This window comes from Harpegnathos saltator, unplaced genomic scaffold (genome assembly GCF_003227715.2).
Source record: "Harpegnathos saltator strain DR-91 unplaced genomic scaffold, Hsal_v8.6 scaffold485, whole genome shotgun sequence".
NCBI classification, from domain to species: Eukaryota; Metazoa; Arthropoda; class Insecta; order Hymenoptera; family Formicidae; genus Harpegnathos; species Harpegnathos saltator.
In genome coordinates, this window is record NW_020230299.1 from 1,102,483 (window position 1) to 1,117,199 (window position 14,717).

The 14,717-nt window shown below is 36.6% G+C and overlaps 2 protein-coding genes across 2 annotated transcripts; both read right to left on the bottom strand.

Moving 5' to 3' along the window:
• Positions 1-60: 60 nt before the first annotated feature.
• LOC105182025 (pyrimidodiazepine synthase) lies at positions 61-3,202 on the bottom strand. The gene is made up of 6 exons (XM_011139158.3): positions 3,014-3,202; positions 1,546-1,703; positions 1,300-1,464; positions 1,090-1,222; positions 838-953; positions 61-672 (listed from the first exon to the last, which is right to left on the bottom strand). Exons 1-6 carry the CDS (start codon positions 3,036-3,038, stop codon positions 553-555), a joined length of 717 nt encoding a protein of 238 aa, XP_011137460.1. The 5' UTR covers positions 3,039-3,202; the 3' UTR covers positions 61-552.
• Positions 3,203-4,088: 886 nt separating this feature from the next.
• MED23 (mediator complex subunit 23) lies at positions 4,089-11,341 on the bottom strand. The gene is made up of 11 exons (XM_011139160.3): positions 11,297-11,341; positions 10,540-10,784; positions 10,330-10,462; positions 10,026-10,208; positions 9,657-9,944; positions 7,352-9,494; positions 7,007-7,246; positions 6,741-6,900; positions 6,306-6,593; positions 5,904-6,110; positions 4,089-5,807 (listed from the first exon to the last, which is right to left on the bottom strand). Exons 1-11 carry the CDS (start codon positions 11,339-11,341, stop codon positions 5,669-5,671), a joined length of 4,071 nt encoding a protein of 1,356 aa, XP_011137462.1. The 3' UTR covers positions 4,089-5,668.
• Positions 11,342-14,717: the final 3,376 nt, after the last annotated feature.

Consider the following 14,717-nt stretch of genomic DNA (forward strand, 5'->3'; position numbering starts at 1 on the left):
TGTTTATAGCGACAATAGGAAGATACGCATTGGGACGGTAAATAATTCGTAAATCTTACATTTCCTCGTTCTCCGCTGTTGTATTGACACAACATAAATAAATTTTATTACAACTTATAAAATTATTCCAATACGATGTTATAGAAAAGTTTTCTGTTTGTTCACACAAAGACAAGGACAAGTCTGTGTCCTTGGTCTCTTACTTACTTGGTTCAAACACTTTTCTTTCGATGCAGTTTGGAACGCAGCCGATCGTTCAATGAAAGGGAACCTGCTTTTAATTCATTTCCAAGATTCCAGTTCCCTCATCGGATCCTTTCGGCTGTGTTTCAAACTGGATTGAAAATAGGAAATATTTAGATCGCTTTGATATCGAATACATATTCTGTTGCCGCAAAACTCGTGTAGCATGTAGCGAAAGAGAATTGCTATCGCAATTCGCATTAATACAAGCGTAAATGTCGATATTATTGTGTTAATTCGTTAGCTCCTATCAAGCGATATTCTGCGATATTATTTGTCTTCGCACTATTTTCATATTTGTAAACATATCTAAAAGTCATACTCAGGTTTTCCCGATCTTACAGTTTCCATATATTGTGCAAACTGCTCGTACGAAGATTTGTTTTCTTTAACAAATGGCTGCTCCTTCATTTCTATTATCCATCTCATCTGAAACGGGACGAGAGAATATGGTGATTAACGAATAATTATCGCATAGCAAACGCGTAAGGAAATATTAGGAAATATAAACACTTAAGGAAATATTAGAAGAAAAAGTGTTCACAAATTTGAAGGCAAAGTAATGTCATTGCACGAACAATGTTGCATACTTACGAGCTTGGGAAATCTCTCTTTATCAAAATCCGCTGCTTGTTTGTAAAGTAGCGGCAGAGCTTTCGCTTTCTCAACCCACGGCCACATTAGAATATCTAACATACCGGGACTACCTCCTGGAAATGGAAAATGGATTTTGCACAAAAGTATAATAAGGGAAGAGAAATTAAAAAAAAAAGGAATAAATAAAAATAACTAAAAAAATATGAAAAATAAAATATGTAAAAATAAAATCGCAGAGCTGTCACGAACCTCCGAAGAAGGGTGTTTGGCGAACATTAAGCTCTTGTTCGTATTCGTCTAAATAATCCATAATCTCTGCCACAATCTCTTCGAGCTGCCTCTTGTCCTCATCGTATATGCATTCTTTGAAAATAACTGCAATCTGCAAGATGAACAATAACACAATTATCGAAACAAATCATTTGTTTTTGAAAATCGATTAAACGACATTATCAGCACTTTAGAGTAGTGATCCAGCAGTTCCAGGTCGCGGCTCTTTGTTTCTTCGTTGTACAGAGTCGGTTCAGGGTACTTCTCGTCCAGATAATTCGCTATCACAATAGAATCCGTTAATGTTTCACCATTCGAATCTACGTAACTCGGTACTGTGCCCTTCGGATTAATCTGAAGTCAAAATATTTCTTACAAACGACAGGATATACTACTCGTGAATTTATTAATAGTCAGCAACGATCGAATTCGTACTTCAAGGTACCACTCTGGCTTGTCCTTTAAATTAATATTGACAATATCATGAGGGATGTTTTTCAAAGTAAGTATAAGCCTTATTCTATGAACAAAAGGACAATATGTCATGCTGTAGAGGCGACTTAAACCTTCCACGTCCGCTGGTTTATCAGATCCTGAAAGAAAATCGATTTCCTCCATAAAAATGAGGGATAAAAATATATGTAACTATTTGTTGGTATTTTGCTGTCATATTACAGCATATTATCATATCATATTATACACATAATATCCTTTGCACAATTATTAAGAACGATATAATTTTTAAGTCGCAAGATTAGAAAGCTCAAGCCGATTTGGCTGGATGTACGGAATACAGCTGTGGGGCTGTACCAAAAAAATCTAATGCTAATTTTATTCAAAATAAGGTTATAAAATAAGGTTCAAAATAAGAAGAATCATTAAGGCAATGACCCATGGCAATGACAGTATTCATAAAGACCTAAACATAAGTTCAAGTCAATGAAGTAATCAAATAGACGGCAGCAAAGCACAAACAGAGACTTCGCAACCACAGCAATTCGTATAGCATTTGTTGAATTATACAAGAATAATACGGAGACTCAAAAAGACTAAGCCATTAGATCTAGTTTGATAAGGATGTATGATATAATATATGAAATATAATAGATAACAGAAATATTAAATAGAATGACTCACTGTGATTATACTATACTATTAAAATTGCTAGATAAGCGTTGATTAGTTGTGGTAGACTTGTTTAAAAAAAGAAGAAAAAAAGAAAGCAGGGCGGGGGGAGGGAATATTAAGTAACTCAAAGTAAAAAAAGTACATTAATGTTTCTTATTTAATTGTTAACTCTTAACGATTGTAGAGACAAAAATTCATACGTCGTTACAAATAATAAACGTGATAGATTCGTTTTCTATTGCTGAATTGGTTCGTTCCTCATCACGTGACTGCGCTCTTACATTCGTCAATAATCGTTTGCATCAGTCTGATTCCAGTAGTCTTAGGTACATAATAGAAAAAAATGTAATATTTACATTATAAAGATATTTACATTATAAAGATATGAGATAGGATGCGTCTTTAGAAAATTATTTTATAGGCGTCTAGCAAATTATCCGATAGACGTCTCATGATCACATATTAATTTTTTATTTCTTTTTATTAACACGTATGAATGATGGCCAACAAAACGTATTATTAAGCATTATTTGATAAACGATTTTTCCAGGTGCAAGTTCTTTATCTTATATATGAACATGTAATAACGATTCGCTAATAAATTGTGTTTAATGTATATTAGAGAGCATTATTTGAGCATATATCCTTCGTCATATAAACATAATTATATAACCAAAATCCTTATCAGAATAATAAAATCTGCGATATAAAATTTTCAACCTGAGTTAATATGTACTTCTACCTGATATGTCACTTGGATGAATGCATTACTTACCAGCTGCTAGATGCGAGGAACTCATTTCGATAATTTATTCGCAAATGAAGAAACAGATATTGCAGAATATGAAACTCGAGATTCGGCCACCGACAGGAACTTGACGAATCGCGTTGCAAAAGGAAGATAGGTCTCGTAGAGTTTGATCCAAAATGGCTATTCCAGCACCGTCTAACACTGGTTCTATCGATCGAATTTTCGCACACATGCGTAAATAGGTCGCCGATCACGTGAGCAACATGTTATACAAGTTAGAGACGTGCGAATCAGGAATTTTTATGTCGAATCGAATCGAATCGAATCTCATTTTTTAAATTCGAATTTGAATCGAATCGAGTCTATAAAATTTCATTCGAATTCGAATCGAATCATTAAAAAATTTAACATAACTATTAAACATGCAAATAACGATGGAAGATTTTAATATAAAAGGGAATATTGATATTGTAATCATCTTAAAATAAAATATTTAAATATTTAAAATAATTTATAATTAAGTTATTAATTATAAGTCAAGTTAAGGATTCAAACATACAGATCCAGATGGCCTGATGGTTTTGTAGCTGATATATTTGATATGTATTTGAATGTATTTGATTCGTATTCGAATCTTCGCGATGCGAAATTTTCGAATTATTCGGATTCGAATCATAGGGATTCAGATTCGAATCGAATCGAATTACATTAGATTCGATAGTTCGCACATCTCTAATACAAGTAGTTAAAAAGAAATCTATCGAATAACAGTATCCATTCTCGATTCGAGGGTACTTTGAATATGTATAGTTCACGCCAAGAGACACGTAGTTTTATTTTTTTACATGTGTGCGTAATCGTGTGTTTAAGTGGTGAAATACCTTTTTGAAATAAATCGACTTTGGTATTCCGAAACAAACCAATCAAAATTTTCATATATCTAAAATAACAGAGACTATCGATATATTTTTCTGTCTCGAAATCCTTTCACAGTTACTGATAAGTTTATACAACATTTACCAGATATAAAGATTTAATTATCTTTTAAAGATATTAACAGTCTCATCAAAGCAATCATCAAAAGGAGATTCAAAATAATATCACCCACATAGCCAAATTTGTTAAAACAGATTTTGCGCAGAGTCTATTATTAGTGTCCGCTGACAGAAAAATAACATATCGTATACAGAATCTGTTAAACAGACTCTGATGATAGATTAGCAGCAGAATGCAGCAAAGAGCCCGTCGACAAGCGCTGACGGCAGATTGACGGTGCGCAATCTGCCATCAATTTGCTACAAAGTCTGTTAGTAGGCCCTGTTAGCGGTCTGACGGCAGATTGGGGACGCAGATGTCTATACATCTGTCGACAAATTCTATTTCATCTGCCAATCGTTAAATTGCGTACAGATTATCGGGTATCTTCTTATAATTTAATAAAAGTAGTAAATTAAAAATGGGGGAATTAGTAAGTGAGTGAATGAGGGAGGGACGCAGGGAAAGAAAGAGAGAGACAGATACGCAACGTGTTCGCACGTTATGCGAGTATCATTGTATGTACCAACTGACCGCAACAAGTATTTCATGTAAATACCCGCATTTGGCGATGCGTTTGACGCCACTCTTGCATACTTCCTGTATCTGGCCAGGAATAAGCCAACTATTCTTCTTTTTATAATTAAAAAATTAGGTTTTGGACAAACTTTGGCAAAGGAAAATTCGTCTTAGAATATTGCTAGAGATATGCTTTCTTAATGATATATGGGTTATTTTGAATCAATATAGGATTGCACGCTAATAACTCTCATTTGTTATTCTTTTTTAAGTTTTAATATAAATTGACATTCGGCGGATATCGAGCCTCGAACGTGTATAACGACGGACGATATGTATATACTATTATAATATATAATAATATATTATAACTAGATGTCATTATTTCAATAGCAGCAGTATCAGTTGCAAGATGACCATATTTAAAAAATGTTTTAATATAGTTTCTTATTAGATTTAAGTCACGTAAAAAATCAATATTTATAAGATAAAAGACCTTATTATCTAGTATATGATTATAAAATCGATATAAGCATTAGTTTTTGCTTTACAAAAGACAATTCATCGAAAAACAATATGTTTACGATGTGGCACTATGTACAGTGTTATATATACGTATTTTATATTTGTTATGAATTAAAGTCTTGCCTCGCAGCCGTGGCTACCTTAAATTGATGACATATAGCTCATTTTTTAATTACGTAATGATACCACATTAATTTTATAGCTATTTATTGATCGTTAGAATAGAAGAGAAGTTTTCGAAATATTTTGTAAATTTTCCCATCCCCGATTGCGTCATTTGATGGGCGCTTTTTTTTGTTTCAGCATACTTCTCATAAACTTTGAATATGCATTTTTTCGCTTTTTATACCACCAATTTAAGATATTTCGCCGCGGCGAGGAAACAAAAATTTGTTGTTGAAAATCATATCTTCTTAACTACTAAATTTAACTAAATTCTTAATTAATAATTATTTAACTAATAATAATTATTATTATTATTAACTAATAATAATAATTTGGTTCTCTGTGGAATGAGTGTGTTGATGTCCATCTAACTGAAATACGCATAGTCCATTATGTATACTAAGTAGTTTCCATAGGAACGGAGGTAATTGGATCTCAGGATGTATGAATTTCCTCCAAATTTAAATGAGTGATGAAACGCAGTCTTCGTTGTAGCGGGTACTTCAATCTTCGTATGATACATTCCACTTCGTTTTTCATCATATCACCGACGAACATGTACTTTACATGATATCTATCGTAATTGTTAAGAAAAATATATGTGTGCGTACTCACATATTCCCATATGCTAAAAATGCTTCATGATAGAACGGTTTATCATAAAGGATACAACAAATCACAAACTGAGTCCATGTAACGTAAAAGTGGCTGAGCACGGTCGACTTGTTCTAACATCTCGTACAGGCAGACTGCAAGTTCGACCACACATTGTGGCCGCTCTGCATTGAACCTTGCCAATGTAGGACCAATCAAGTGACAAGCATATATCAATTGTTCTTCGCTATTTACAACAGGCTGAAGTTTTTCCTTGATGAACCTATTGAGAAAGTAACACAATTTATTATTAATTTTGAATATAATATAAATGTACAATATTGTGATACAAATGTACAATTGTAAATTGTATAAGATACACCAAATTATAATCGTCAATCGTATTATATATTTCTTTAATTCCCGTACTATTGCTCAAATGTTCGTATGATTAATATGTGCATGAAGACTCGCTCACCGAGGCATCGTTGTAATCTGTCCTACACCAGCATGATGCCAAACTGAATGTGCCAACGCAAGCATATAGCTGTACTTGTTTTCTAGCAAGCAGTTGTGCGTAGTATTGAAATTGAACATTTGAAATGGTGTCAAGTTATTGTACTGCCAATTGGCCAGGCCGGGGCTGCTGATAGTCTCCACCAAACGGTCATGTAATGCTGACCAATAACATTCTGGCAGTGCTGCCAGCAGTAAACCAACGCAATTTATCCACAAATGTATCTCGTCCGACGGCACAACAGTGTACCTAAGCAAATGATACGGAATGAATAAGATTGTATGAAAGTCGCGCAACATCTTGTAAATGTTCGAATACATCATGTTTTCTCTAATTCGAAATTTTCCAAGTCCGTACTATCATAGATATGAATTAGATTTGAAAGAGAAACTATACCCTTTAGCGACAACGTCCAGCAAAGAATTAGCTACCAGATTCGGTGCAACTGGAACCGCCATGAGTTCCACACAAGTGACATATAATGCGTGCGCCGCTGGATTTGGAAATTCATTAAATCGCCAGTCGGTAGCAGGGAAGTGAGCCGTACCTGACATTGCTTTAACATACACGTTAGAGATATTTTTAGATTATTATGAAATTATAAAATTACAAAAATATGAGAATCATCATGTGATGTCTTTTATAAAACTTCGTTGCCTTACTTTCCACGATTCTGCGTACAAGGCGAATGTAATAGTCCAACTCTGGTATCCAAGTGACCACATCGTCTGCAGAACGCGTCATGTACATTTGATAAGCCTCGGAGAGAGCCCATCCTGGTGCTCTGATTTCTCGTAACGAGCCTAAAACGGCAGAAACCAACCGACGCTTCAATGGCGGTCGATCTCGCAACTTTCTTTCGTAGTAATGTAGCGTATTGTAAAGGTATGTGACGGGACGATCTAAAATTGAAAAGCCGTTGTTTGTCTCCAATAATCAAACAGGTTCTCCTATTTACATTGATCAATGAGCAGCATTTCTATGCCACACACAAAATGCATACGTACCGTGAAATTTATATAAGCAGCCCAAGTGCTCTAATAGCGTTTCCAGACTTTTGATGACGGGCGGTATTTCTAAATATCGGTGTACCACTATGTCAAAAACCGGTAGAAAGCGTAGACAAACGTTACCAAAGTACACGGGTAAACTTTGATACTGACTGGGTCCTCCGCTGGTCTGCTCCATGATGCCTTCCGGAGCGAACTTCTCCGGGAACTTTCTGTGAAAGGCAAGATGCTTTTCGTGCCAGTTGGATTGCTTCCAGTGTTCCGGTGAGTTCTCCTTGACGAATTCTTGCACACGGTTCCTGAACTCCGCGGACTTCAACAGCAACAGCTGTATAATGAAGAAGCACACCTGTGCTTCGCTACCTTCCTGGGTCCTCAATGCCAGACACAACACCAGTCTGTCGATGGTCACTATGTTGTATTTCCAAATCATGTCGTTAATTGTGTCTACGCACTTGTTAACGTGCTGACCACCTACGCTATTGGCGAACTCGAAAACCAAATAGTCGCAGAACTTCCTGAGATGCGCTGACAGCGCTCTAGCACCGATTCTCTCCAGGATCTTGTACGCAATCGGGCTGATACGATCGATCTCGAGTATCATTTTCCACAACAAGCAAAGGAATAACGGAGGTGTACCAGGTACAGAGAAATGCGCGATAATGTCATTCTCATTGCTCATCGATGCCCAGTTCCTGTACTCCTCTTCAACCGCCTTCTTAATCTGCTGTTTGTTCTCTTTTGCTACACTATTCTGCTGAAAAAATTCACTCAACACCGGCGGGAAGCACTCGAGAGTGTGATAAGCCCAAGAATGCGGTGTGTTTTGCATAATGGTGTTCAGTAAATCCTTGCACCAGGTGCCGCTAAGAGTTTCAGCGCCTGTGCCTGTTACATGCATAGACCGAGCCAGTGTCAACACTAACGCGCGGTTGAGTTCCTCTGATTCTGCGGAAACCAGGGTCTTGGGTTCTGACAGAAATCTAGATAGCTGTGGCTGCACTTCTGCCGAGCCCAATCCAGTGATCAGCCGTAGAGCGGTGCTCTCGACACACAGATGCAATTGCGTCTGATTGGTCTGCGGTACCGCTGCAAGACTATGAAGATGCGAGAGTAGTTGTACTCTATAGTGTGGCTGAATATGATGCATCCTGTAGCTGAACATTTCCAACAAGGTGTACAGTGTTCCCCAAGCGTGCGATTTGAATACAGTTGGTAACAGTTGGCTAATAAATCCTTTAATACCAAGACTTTCTATTTCTGTATACACCAAAAGTCGACTGTAGGTCTCGACCAACGCCGGCGCCAATGCCATGTTACTTTTGGATTGCGCTAACTTTATTACATGAGTGACAATACTGTGAATCAAACTCATTTTTGAATGTACAGTTAATGAATCTAAGATAGACATCGACAACGGCGTGGTCGGACCATTCGCTAGTGCTGCGTTATTCTGCAAGGTCTGCAATGGTTGTTGTTGTTGGCCTTTTTGTGTGCCTAGAATAGTATCTACCAAGGCAGCCATCGGTCTACTGAAGTACTCTTGATTAGTCGAATAAGCATTGCACAACAATGCTATACGATAATCGGAACCCATACAGAGAGAAGTATTAGGCATGACTAGATGCTGCAGGAACTCGTGATGAACCTTCAACGTGTGTGGTATAGGTCGGTGAATGTTGGAATGTTCCGACTGAGCTTTCTTCAACAAATGAATCCATATGCATGTGATAGCCATTTGATGAGTGCATAGTGCTTGACTGTAATCCGGAACAGGTAAGGGCTCCTTTTCCGGATAGAGAAGATCGTACAGCTTTAGCACCGGTAAGAAATTCGACAATGGGTTCCGTTGTATGCTCCCGGAGATAAATTGCAGGAGAACCCACATTAAATGATCTCTGCCCTTCCTCAGTTCTCTGCCGGCCAATTTATCATGTATCGCCATAACAGTGCTCGGGAAGCACGCAAATTGAAAGAGAACAAAGTAGATGAGTTGTGAGGACAAGTGCAACCACACCCAGTGATTGGCCACTGTACCATCCGTTCCCTCAGCTGGCAAGGTCTCGTTTTCAGATCGTTCCATCGCAAGTATAACGAGTTCTACCAATTGTTCCTCCAAGACGATGCATCGTTGTTTATGCTGTTACACGAATAAAAATATATGTAAAGTACTTGGAGAATGATAAATATATTTATTGTATGCAATGTGAAAGTTATAATGTATATTTAATAACGGAACTTTACTAAATAAACATCAAACAAATGTCGATTATTAATAAGAATATAGTTCATAGTTCTGTACCTGTTTTTGTAAGCCAAGCATCGAACAGACCATGTCTCTACTATAAGGTTGTTCTAGAACATATCTAAGCAATTCTGTTTGAGGTTTAAGTAAGTCTGGATCATAAGGCAAGTTTCCTTTCAAGGAGAACTTCAATGTGGTAGGATCTAACAACCATGGATTAATCAAATGGTCAGCATATCCTGTGTGCTCAACTACTGGTAACATTTTTGAATGTCCCACTATAGATACCATTTGCGCTGTATTTCGGAAACCTTCAACAAAACTGGAGAGAAGTTTTGCCAATTTCTGAAACAGGAGTGCATTTTAAGGCTTGAAAATTCCATGCAAAAATGGACTGCATAACTTGAGAACGTAAACATTATTTACCCAGTGAGGCCAGTTTTTATTGTCAGGATACGCTTTCTGTATTTCATTGACAATAAAATAACTTGGCAGTAAACACGAATTTCTATCGAAAATATGTTCAAGAATATTCTCCAAAGCCTTTAATTGTGGTTGTACTGATGCATCTAATCGAGCTGGTATAGTTTGGGCCTTTTCTTTACATGCCTAGTAAGAGAGATGTTAAGCATTTTATTGTCAAATCGTTTATATAAATTCCATTGGACAATTATAGAGAAGTCCGATCAGTAAATTTTAAATAATTATAAATTATTTCATAAGAACTTGCTTTCATGATTTCTCTAACTCCTTTGTAATCAACTCCACCAATAATACGTCGAAGAACAGTAAAACATTCAACCCAAAAGTCTTCCAACTGGTATTGCAATTTGTCACAACTTAAGATACACTCACATACTAATCTGAAAAAACATTTATGAAGAATAAGTTGATGATGTAAAAAGATATTGACCAAGTTTTTAATTATCACAAAATATACCTAGCAGGTAAAACACTTGTTTGTACTAAGTTCTCTAACAATGATAGCAATAATTGCAATCGTTTATGATTAGTCATAACTGCTGCCATAGATAAAAATTGACGAACAGCCGCTTCCTGTTGTTCCTTTGTCAACCCATTCATAGCTGTTTTTAACTCATTTTGCCATACTGTTATTTTTTCATTTTTATTATTAGGATGATGAACTAGGACACAGCTGAATGCCTCCTCTATTGCTTCTACTTTCTGAAAGATACAGTATATATTATATATTATCTACTTTTAAAAATGTTATACAAGTATAATTTTTTAAATCTTAATCTTAAATAAACATATTGATTACAAAACATATATGGAGAAAATTGTTAAAACTAACACGTTGACTGCCAACTACGAGATATCTCGTAGGTTGTTTACTTGCCCAGGACGCCTATTATGAGTTATCTCGTCCCTTCATTACTTGCCATATTTGTACAGCTACGAGGAAACTCGTAGCATAATGGTGTAAATATGAATAGATGGCCTCAGGAAAGAGAATAAAAAATGTTTAAAAAAAAAAACATTTTTTAAGCTTTTTGATTATTACTATGTACTATTATTAAAGTTTTTAATAATATAACATGATTAAATCAAATTGGCTCTTTAGATCGGAATCGTGAAAAATTCCGTGGCAGTCAACGTGCTAATATTCCATCAAAATAAAAAATTATAAATATGAGAAAAGTACATGTCTAACAATAACAACTGTTGGTACTTACTAAAATATCATTTATAATATTAGCAATTTGAGTTTCACTGCCCATCTTACTAATTATAGAATATTTTCAGGGTTACAAGTCTTGATTAAAAAATGTCCATTCCATACATATCCTAAATGTCTAATTTATATTGGTTCCACATAATACAACCAATTTTTACACCTTTTTACACTGAAACTTTTACAATTTTCTTCCGTGACATACTATTATTTTTCTCTTGTATATTATTATTTGTATGATTCCTTTTCTCTGTTTTTCTTTTTAAATATTTTCATTTATTTTTATGTCTATTATATTATTTATGTCTATGGACATATTCCGATATTCACTGCCAGTACTGAAAATATATATACAGTCTGCTCTTTTTAGCTGCACTACTGAACTAGTGTAATAAGTTAAGCCAGCAGCACACGGTGCTTGTTTTCGTGCTGGATTGCTTGCTGGATGAAAATACTGCATTCTGATTGGTGCATTTCCATCCATCTTCGGAAATGCACCAATCAGAACGCAGTATTTTCATCCAGCAAGCAATCCAGCATGAAAACAAGCACTGTGTGCCGCTGGTTTTAGAATGAGACAACTATTTTTTCTCACTTTAACTTATTGCACCAGTTCAGTAGTGCAGCTAAAAAGAACAGACCAATAGGCCACGTTCCGATATTCACTGCCAATATTGAAAATACACAGTTTATGTCACATATATTGTAGATTTTCAGTGCTGGTAGTGAATATCGGAACGCAGCCACGGCTATATTCAGCAAAATATACTAGAATAACTAGAATTTCGAATTTCGATCGGTCAAATGTCTATCGCAGTCTGTCGCATTTCCCAGCTTGCTGAACTGGTGCTATAAGTAGAGTGAGACAACTATACTTTTCTCATTTTAGTGTATGTGACACAATTATGTATCTTCAATACTGGCAGTGACAACGTTCCGATATTCACTGCTAGCACTGAAATTCTATGGTATACGTGACATAAACCTATGTATTTTCAGTACTGACAGTGAATTTCGGAACGCAGCCAGTGAATATCGCAACGTAGCCCGTGGTTGCGTTCCGAAATTCACTGGCAGTACTGAAAATCTATAGTATACGTGACACAAACTATGTATTTTCAGTACTAACAGTGGATTTCGGAACACAGCCCGTATCTATGTGGGGGGTCGAGTGGACTCCCGCTCGACTCGGCTTTTCAATCCCGCACAGCAAGATGAGAGATATAGATTTACAGGGGCACGGCACCCGTACCCTGATTGGATGTGTTCTCCTCGCGGCGCTCAAGGACAGACCTCGAGGGCCCCCAGTGAACCGACTCGAAAGACAGAAAGAATGTTACTTTATTATTGACTACACTTGGCCTCTCGCACGGGGCGCGCTCGCTCGAGAACAGAGGAGAAACGGACACACAATGAGCGCACGCTCGCAAAACCGCAGAATGCTCGCTCGTGAAGACGTAGAAATGTTAGTTCGCGACAGGGCGTATAAACTCCTCGTATTTTAGGGGTGACGGAAGTGATTAGTTCGCTTATTCTTTCGGTACGTAGGCCGAGAGCAGCACAGTCGATTCCCCACTACCGTTCGTCGGATGCCATATTGGACACTTACTGTTTACCAGTTTTCTGGAGTAGTAGGAATTTTGTGTATTTTGTGCGATAGCAAGTGATAGCAAGTGATCATTAATTTAGTGAGAGGTGTTTATTTTCAGGTTATTTGCAGGTTATTTTCAGGTTATTTACAGGTTATTTACAGGAAGAAGAGCCAAGTAAGGAGAGAGAGCGTGTGGAGATAAAATATTTCTATTTCTGTAAGTAAATATTTATATGTAAATATGTAAATCGGTTTAAATTATTTCACATTGTTCGTTGATCTTTCCTAAGGTCTCAGATAGCACAAATGTTTTAAACACATTTGACTAATATTAAAAGACATATTAAAAGCAAGACGTCTCTCTTTTATATGCTTTTAGACGTATCTTATTGTAGATCGATGTTAAGAGTGAGTGTATGAATGCTTATGTGCAGTGATGCACATATATGGTGCAGGTTGTTAGTACATCAAATTTTTTTAACCACACCAAGTATATGGCAGAAAAGTACCTGACAGTCCGCAGTCTGCAAGTGGGACAGAAAAAATTTGATGCATAAAATTCATTGTAATTATTTTTCATTGAACTGTAAATAATTTCATTAAACTACATATATATATAATATATATACCATTGTAACTAAAAAAATATATATGTATAATATGTTTATAAAAAATTGTATACTGCTTATTTCAATAAAATTTGCGAACCCTATTATACACACATATACACATCACAAAAAAATATATATATATTGAGTTGAATAATAATTAATTTCTTAGTTTTCAGGTACAATGGAATAACTGTATGTTTATGTCATTATAATTTCATGAAATAATGTATGTGATATATTGAACTATTGGGTTCCTCACAAAATGCTTGCGTTCATTAACATCATTGATTCATGTTAATTCTTTGTATAAAATTAAGTTTTGAAAATCACTGAAAAAACTGCAATGACTTTTTGAACAACCCAATATCTACCATCTCTCGCATACATTGCTTCATGAAATTATAACAACATACAAGTATTGTTTAATTTTACAAAAAAAATACAAAATTACTTGCCAGATAGCATCGAATCTTCAGAGAATGTTCTTAGAACGTTCTTAGGATGTATGAATGTCCTTAGAACGTTCTTAAAACATCCTTTTAAGATTTGTGCTATATGGGTCATTACACGCTTAATATATATATATATATATATATATATTTATATGTAAAGACTGTTCTTTTTCGCTGCACTGCTGCACTGATGCAATAAGTTAAAATGAGAAATATATATTTGTTTCACTCTAACTTATTGCATCAGTGGAGCAGTGCAGCGAAAAAGAACAGGCCTTATATTTATACATATGTGTACTGGATTTAAATATAGCGCGTATCCCCACTCTGTATCACGTGACCCATTTTAGTTCCACCAGTTCCGGTACGTATCATGATGGCGCTCCAAAGACCCTCGGTTTCTAAGAGGGGAGTTTGTACCCCCTGGTTTGCGACGCGCGCAAGAGGCGCGCGGAAGCTGTTCCGACAAGGCGCGCAGCGAAGAAACGTCGGAAACCGCGAGAGGAACGTCCGCGCACGCGACGAAAGCCGAAGAAAAAAAGGACCGTATGTCCGTGTCGCTACGCAGGGCGCACGTGACGCTCGCACGAACACAATACCTCGCAGTGGTCGCACCGAGGTCGACACGCACAACGCGCGGCAACGCAAGTAGGAACCACGACCGCGCACGTGAGCACACGGGGCGCGAGGCCGACGACCGGCCCCGAGTGGCGAACGAGCGGAAAAGCTCTCCGACACGAGATACGGCCGCGCGGCACCCGCGATGCG